Consider the following 7,500-nt stretch of genomic DNA (forward strand, 5'->3'; position numbering starts at 1 on the left):
CAAACATGCCCTCACTTAACAAACACGTCCTCACTTTACAAACATGTCCTCACTTTACAAACACGTCCTCACTTTACAAACATGCCCTCACTTAACAAACATGCCCTCACTTAACAAACACATCCTCACTTTACAAAAATGTCCTCACTTTACAAAAACGTCCTCACTTTACAAACATGCCCTCACTTAACAAACATGCCCTCACTTAACAAACACGTCCTCACTTTACAAAAATGTCCTCACTTTACAAACACGTCCTCACTTTACAAACATGCCCTCACTTTACAAACACGCCCTCACTTAACAAACACGTCCTCACTTTACAAAAATGTCCTCACTTTACAAACGCGTCCTCACTTTACAAACACGTCCTCACTTTACAAACATGCCCTCACTTAACAAACACGTCCTCACTTTACAAAAATGTCCTCAATTTACAAACATGTCTTCACTTTACAAACACGTCCTCACTTTACAAACATGCCCTCACTTAACAAACACGTCCTCACTTTACAAAAATGTCCTCAATTTTCAAACACGTCCTCACTTAACAAACACGTCCTCACTTTACAAACACGTCCTCACTTTACAAACAATGTCCTCACTTTGCAAACATGTCCTCACTTAACAAACACGTCCTCACTTTACAAACACGTCCTCACTTTACAAACACACCCTAACTATACAAACATGTCATCTTATGTTCTCGAACTGTTCTCTCCCTCACTCAAGATGTTTTTAACATTTTTAACCCAACTAAAGATGTCATCACTCACAAAGTCTCAAACTCATATTGGGCCTCACAAAGATCTCGCAAAGAAACACGTCCTCACTTTACAAACACGTCCTCACTTTAAAAACACGTCCTCACTTTACAAACACGTCCTCACTTTAAAAACACGTCCTCACTTTACAAACAATGTCCTCACTTTGCAAACACGTCCTCACTTTACAAACACGTCCTCACTTTAAAAACACGTCCTCACTTTACAAACATGTCCTCACTTTACAAACACGTCCTCACTTTACAAACAATGTCCTCACTTTGCAAACATGTCCTCACTTTACAAACACGTCCTCACTTTACAAACACGTCCTCACTTTACAAACAATGTCCTCACTTTGCAAACATGTCCCCACTTAACAAACACGTCCTCACTTTACAAACACGTCCTCACTTTACAAACAATGTCCTCACTTTGCAAACATGTCCTCACTTTGCAAACATGTCCTCACTTTACAAACACGTCCTCACTTTACAAACACGTCCTCACTTTACAAACATGTCATCTTATGTTCTCGAACTGTTCTCTCCCTCACTCAAGATGTTTTTAACATTTTTAACCCAACTAAAGATGTCATCACTCACAAGGTCTCAAACTCATATTGGGCCTCACAAAGATGGAAGTACAAGCACACTCACAAACTCAACATGTCTGATCTGGGAGGTCCTGAGAGTGTGTTTGTGTGTGTAAGTGTGTGTGTGTGTGTGTGTGTGTGTGTGTGTGTGTGTGTGTGTGTGTGTGTGTGTGTGTGCTGCAGTGAAAGTGGGTTAGTGTGAAGGTGACGTGATGCCGTCTAATTGGACAGTTTGTTTAGACTCACCACATGTTGATGGAGGAAAGTTTCGGCTCAGACGGAGCTGTCTGCAGGAACATCTGCATACGTGTGTTTTTTCTTCTTCACAGTGAACTCACTTAAAGCCTGCTCTTCATAAATCGACGATCACAAACAAACACAAAACATGTTCAGGGAAAAGACGACATGGAGGAACCAACAAAATGCACCAACCTTTAACTTTGGAAATTTCACAGTTTTCAGGGAATTTCCCTTTACAAACAAGTATAAAATGTTCAACAGTTACAAACATTAATCTCTATGATTTTTTTATGGTCCTGGCCTCCTATAATGCTTTAACGTTGATTATAGATGTATGTAGATGTATAACTATTTCAGAATTGTTCTGGAAGTCCTTTGCATTGCAACGAAACTCCTGTTAGCCATAGGTTATTTCACAAACTGAACCTACACACCATGTTTGACAGAAATTCACCACACAATTGAACAGGTACATAAGGTGAAACCACACCCAGGTGCAAATGACCAGAGTTACCGAGGGAAACGTGAACACCTGAACCACACAATCCATCCCGCAGTAGTTGTGTTAGTTCAGTCTGGAGCGACGATATGGCATCGAATCACTTCCAGCACACAAAGGGAAATAAAACACACCTTTTTATTATGCAGGGTGTCAATCTGCTGTTGGACATCCCTGATCTGCTTCTGACAGAAACCGGTCAAACTATCTCTGTTTGCAGAAGATGAAGTGTAGAGAGTGATGAGAGGAGGCACTCGGTCAGTTGTCGTCTGTCCCTCATAATCTCAATGTTCTGATATTCCACACGCTGGCGTCATGCATAGAAAACGCAATCGGGAACTGATGCAGAATCCAAGACACACACTAAAACACACAAACACACACACTTAGACACACACAGAGTCAGGTTTGTTGGAAGTGACGCTGAGCAGGGAGAGCTGCTGTAGCTGCAGGTCGTCCTTGGAAACCTCCGTGTATCAGTCTGTGTATCTCACTCTGTCCTGAATCATAAAGCTGTGAAGCTGCTGACGGATTCTGATCAGCTGCAGATGCTTCTCTGTTCTGGAAAGTTCCTTATAACATATTCAGAGAGCCGGATGGAGGCTGAAGATATCCACCACAGTGAACTTTCCTCTGAAACCTCCTCAGTGGAAATATTTCACTGTCTGAAAGAAAGATGCGCTTTGATTTATCAGATTTTCTTCATTTTCTCTAACTGAAGCACCTTTGCTCTCTGCAGCTGTTTTACTGAGGTGTCCTTTTATTTCTCACAATCAATCAATTAATCAGTCCTGCAGTACCTCTGAACACCACAGGGTGGCGCCTGTAACACACAAGCTGCAGGAAGTACAGTGCCCTTCTGAACTTACTGATACTGTGGATCACATCAGCATCATCTCACATCCCATTCACTGTTCAGCTCTCTGCTGGCCGACAGGAAACACGGCTGACAGGAAACACAGCCAACAGGAAACACGGCCGACAGGAAACATGGCTGACAGGAAACATGGCCGACAGGAAACACGGCTGACAGGAAACACAGCCAACAGGAAACACGGCCGACAGGAAACATGGCTGACAGGAAACAAGGCCGACAGGAAACACAGCCAACAGGAAACACGGCCGACAGGAAACACAGCCGACAGGAAACACGGCTGACAGGAAACACGGCCGACAGGAAACACGGCTGACAGGAAACACGGCCGACAGGAAACACGGCTGACAGCTAACATGGCTGACAGGAAACACAGCTGACAGGAAACACAGCCAACAGGAAACACAGCTGACAGCTAACACAGCTGACAGGAAACACAGCTGACAGGAAACACGGCTGACAGGAAACACGGCTGACAGGAAACACGGCTGACAGGAAACACGGCTGACAGGAAACACAGCTGACAGGAAACACAGCTGACAGGAAACACAGCCAACAGGAAACACGGCCGACAGGAAACATGGCCGACAGGAAACACGGCCGACAGGAAACACGGCTGACAGGAAACACGGCTGACAGGAAACACAGCTGACAGGAAACACAGCTGACAGGAAACACAGCCAACAGGAAACACGGCCGACAGGAAACATGGCCGACAGGAAACACGGCCGACAGGAAACACGGCTGACAGGAAACATGGCCGACAGGAAACACGGCTGACAGGAAACACGGCCGACAGGAAACACGGCCGACAGGAAACACAACTGACAGGAAACACGGCCGACAGGAAACACGGCCGACAGGAAACACGGCCGACAGGAAACACAGCTGACAGGAAACATGCCGACAGGAAACACAGCTGACAGGAAACATGGCCGACAGGAAACACAGCTGACAGCTAACATGGCTGACAGGAAACACAGCTGACAGGAAACATGCCGACAGGAAACACAGCTGACAGGAAACATGGCCGACAGGAAACACAACTGACAGGAAACACGGCCGATCAGTTTCATGTCGATTCAGTGACAGTTACCTAGTCTTGTTGTTAAACATACTGATTATATTTACCGTATGTCGGCCATAAAGATTTGTTATTGACTTTGAATCTTGCTAGCATAGCTTTAGCTCTCTGGCTAATAGCTGAGCGGAAACAGCAGATTAGAAATATCACCCATTGCTGCTGTGTTTGCTGTTGGTAAACAGAGCGAGTCTTGCTGCCTCCCTCTGTGGGACGAGCAGGAATCTCCTCCATGTTTTTCCCTCTGCAGACTCTCGCTCTGCCATCGCAGCCTCGGCATTCTTTCCAGCCGAGTCATCGCTGCTGTCAGTCTCCCCACGGTGTGTGTGTGTGTGTGTGTCTGTGTGTGTGTGTGTGTGTGTCTGTCTGGCACTCCTGCTTTCTGTCAGACAGTCGGCTAATTGCTGCTTAAGTTTTGTCACGGTTCATTCTCTTCAAAAGCAAACACACGTATTTTCACTCACATTCACCCATGACACGTTTTTACTCTCATGTCATCGTCCAAAATAAATCAAAGCAACGTAAAATGTGAGTCTGCCGCCTTTAATGTCGACATTTTATGGAATAAATTAAAGGACAAAAGGACAGCTTGAAGTTTGCTTTAAAACTTGTAGATTATAAAAACGGATTAATTAACAAATGATGTGTGTAGTCTTGCTGACTCTGCACATTGCATGACGTTTGGTAGAACCAAGAGATGAATAGACCGAGGTGTCGTCTGCATAGAAACACACTCTGAGTGTTATAACATTATTATTGATGTTGTGGGAGTCAGACAGGATGTATAACAGAGAACATTTCAGGAGTTTATCGTTCTTTCGTCCTCTGACAGCAGCTGGACGAGATGCGTCGTGACCTCCGCTGGATCACAGACGCGCTGCAGTACGCTCGCTACAAGCAGCCTCGCGGCGGCGTCCCCATCACCTGCCTGGTGGACGCCAACGCTCCAGAGAGTGACCCCAGCCAGCAGAAGACTGACTCCACCTCCTCCAACATGGACTACCTGCCCACACCTTCCCCCTCGCCAGAGCTCCGCAGAGGGAAAGCCATCAGCGGTGAGTTGTCACTGCAGTTTACAGTTCCATTTTTCATTCACAGAAACACAGTACGCTAACATGAAGCCCCGCCCCCCCCCCGCCCTCTCTGCTGTCAGACTCTCTGCTCGGCTCAGATGAGGACGGCTCCTCTGAGGTTTTCCTGCCGACAGACAGCGACTACGACTCGAGCGACGCCCTGAGCCCCCGCGAGCTCGATCTGCTCTATTCTCCCCCCCAGGATCTGTCCCAGCAGGCCGTGCACTCGCTGGGCGGCAGCGCCCCGGACGTGCTGCAGATCCACGAGCTCAGGTGATCAGTTTATTTATAAATACACTAACTGCTCTGTCACTTTAAAGGTAGATTTACAGCTGTTCATGACCCTCAGACCCCCCCTGTCTCTCGTCTCTCAGGTACAGCGTCTGCCCGCCCACAGACCTCCCCCTCTCCCCCGCAGTGAAGGATCCTACATCTAAAGACGCTCCTCTCTCCTCACCCCTCCTCCCACACTCCCCCTCTCTGTCCATGCACTTTCCGTTCTCTACCTCCGCTCTGCCTCGCTCTCCCTCCCTCTCCAGGACCCTCCCCCTCTCCCCATCCCTCCCCCTGCCCCCCAGATTCTCCAAAGACCTCCCCCTGTCCCTCCCCCTCTCCCCCGGACTGTCCGACACCACCAAGACTCTGGAGGGCCTCTCCCTCTCAAAGGAGGGCATCGCCCCCCTGAGGGCCCTCGCCAACCCCCCCGCCAAACGTAAGCTGCTCTCCAGGAGCCACCGGGGCCAGTACTTCAGCGGGCCCCAGCGCTGGCTCAGGGGCCACAGTGGGGAGAGCCTCACTGGGTCTTTATCTGAGGGGGTCTACACCAAACAGCTGGACCAGGACCTGCCTCTCCCTGGGGACCCCCACTCGCTGCAGGGCCCCACCTACATAAGCCACGCCTCCTGCGTCCTGGAGAGCAGGAAGGGCCGCCAGCGGGAGCCGCGGCCCCACGTACGCAGGATCTTTGTGGAGCCCTGCAAGGAGCTGTCGCCGGGCCACGAGAGGAGGGGCTGGGAGGAGGGGGAGCAGGGGGGAGGGAGGACGGAGCAGGTGACGGCGGCAGGAGTGTCAGTGGTTGTGGCCCACGTGGAGTCTGGAGGGGAGGGGGAGGAGCCAGAGGGAGCCGCCACCCAGGAAGTAGACTCAGACGACCAAACCAACGCCCAGGTGTCCGAGATCCTGAGCAGCACGCTGTAGGTGAGTCAGAGCAGATCACCTTTATATCACCTTTAGACACTGCAGGGTCACGCCTCCTGCTTCGCCTGAGAGCGACGGAACGTTTGAAATCATCTTCCTCTGTAACAAAAAGGTCTATCTCTGTAGGGATCCTTTCTGTCATGTTGTCACACACTTAGAATAACAATCTGAGCCTGTCAGTGGAAACAACAAGAACTTTTAGAGGACGACCTTTGACCCATCAAGGATTATGTTGCAGCCATTACAGCCTGTTTCACTGCTGCAGGATGACTCTCTCTCTCTCCCTCTCTCCCTCTCTCCCCCCCCTTTCTCCCTCTCTCTCTCCCCTCCCTCTCTCTCTCTCTCTCTCTCCCTCCCTCTCTCTCTCTCTCCCTCTCTCTCTCTCCCCCCCTCCCTCTCTCTCCCCCCTCCCTCTCTCTCTCTCTCTCTCTCCCCCCCTCTCTCTCTCCCTCCCTCCCTCTCCCCCCCTCCCCCTCTCTCTCTCCCCCTCCCTCTCTCTCTCTCCCTCCCTCTTTCTCTCTCCCTCCCTCTCTCTCCCTCCCTCTCTCTCTCTCCCCCCCCCCCTCTCTCTCTCCCTCCCTCTTTCTCTCTCCCTCCCTCTCTCTCTCTCTCTCCCTCTCTCTCTCTCTCCCTCCCTCCCTCTCTCTCTCTCTCCCCCCCCTCTCTCCCTCCCTCCCTCTCTCTCTCTCTCTCTCTCCCCCCCCTCCCTCTCTCTCTCCCCCCCCTCCCTCTCTCTCTGTCCCACAGTGACACCTGGCCGACGTCACCTCTCCGTAGATTGTAAACTGAAGTTGCTGGTTCAACTCCACCAAGCCTCAGCACCATGGCGTCGACTGTTACAAAGAAAATAATCAATGCAACAACAAACCGAGCACTGCTTGTCCGAACAGGAACTTTGCACACTTTGACCAAAAACAGAAGCTCTGATTGGTTCGGCTTGTATAAAGAACATCTGACAGTTTCCCCGTGTTCGGTTAAAGGCTGTAAAACGTTTCGTTGGATCAGATCCTGCAGATTATTTTGCCGTCTTCAGAGCATGGATTCTCCTCTACTTGAAGTGAATGTACAGTGAATCTGTGTCTGTGGTCTCCTGTGACGATTGAATCAATCATTGAGCTGCTCCCGTCGGGTCCAAACGTGGTCAGATTAAAGATTATTTTAAATATATATATATATA

General features: G+C 49.5%; 1 protein-coding gene across 1 annotated transcript in view; it reads left to right on the forward strand.

Moving 5' to 3' along the window:
• ankfn1a (ankyrin repeat and fibronectin type III domain containing 1a) overlaps nucleotides 1-7,500 on the forward strand; it is an 89,958-nt gene that overhangs the window by 80,915 nt on the left and 1,543 nt on the right. The window contains exons 23-26 of the mRNA XM_069664355.1: nucleotides 4,886-5,108; nucleotides 5,207-5,399; nucleotides 5,501-6,323; nucleotides 7,071-7,500. The exon at nucleotides 7,071-7,500 is cut by the window's right edge and continues 1,543 nt beyond it. Coding sequence (XP_069520456.1) covers nucleotides 4,886-5,108; nucleotides 5,207-5,399; nucleotides 5,501-6,323 — 1,239 coding nt within the window. The 3' untranslated portion in view covers nucleotides 7,071-7,500. The remainder of the gene's footprint in view (nucleotides 1-4,885; nucleotides 5,109-5,206; nucleotides 5,400-5,500; nucleotides 6,324-7,070) is intronic.

Source organism: Semicossyphus pulcher, unplaced genomic scaffold (genome assembly GCF_022749685.1).
Source record: "Semicossyphus pulcher isolate SPU_LCO1_2020_fin unplaced genomic scaffold, fSemPul1.0.p SCAF_16, whole genome shotgun sequence".
Lineage (NCBI taxonomy): Eukaryota > Metazoa > Chordata > Actinopteri > Labriformes > Labridae > Semicossyphus > Semicossyphus pulcher.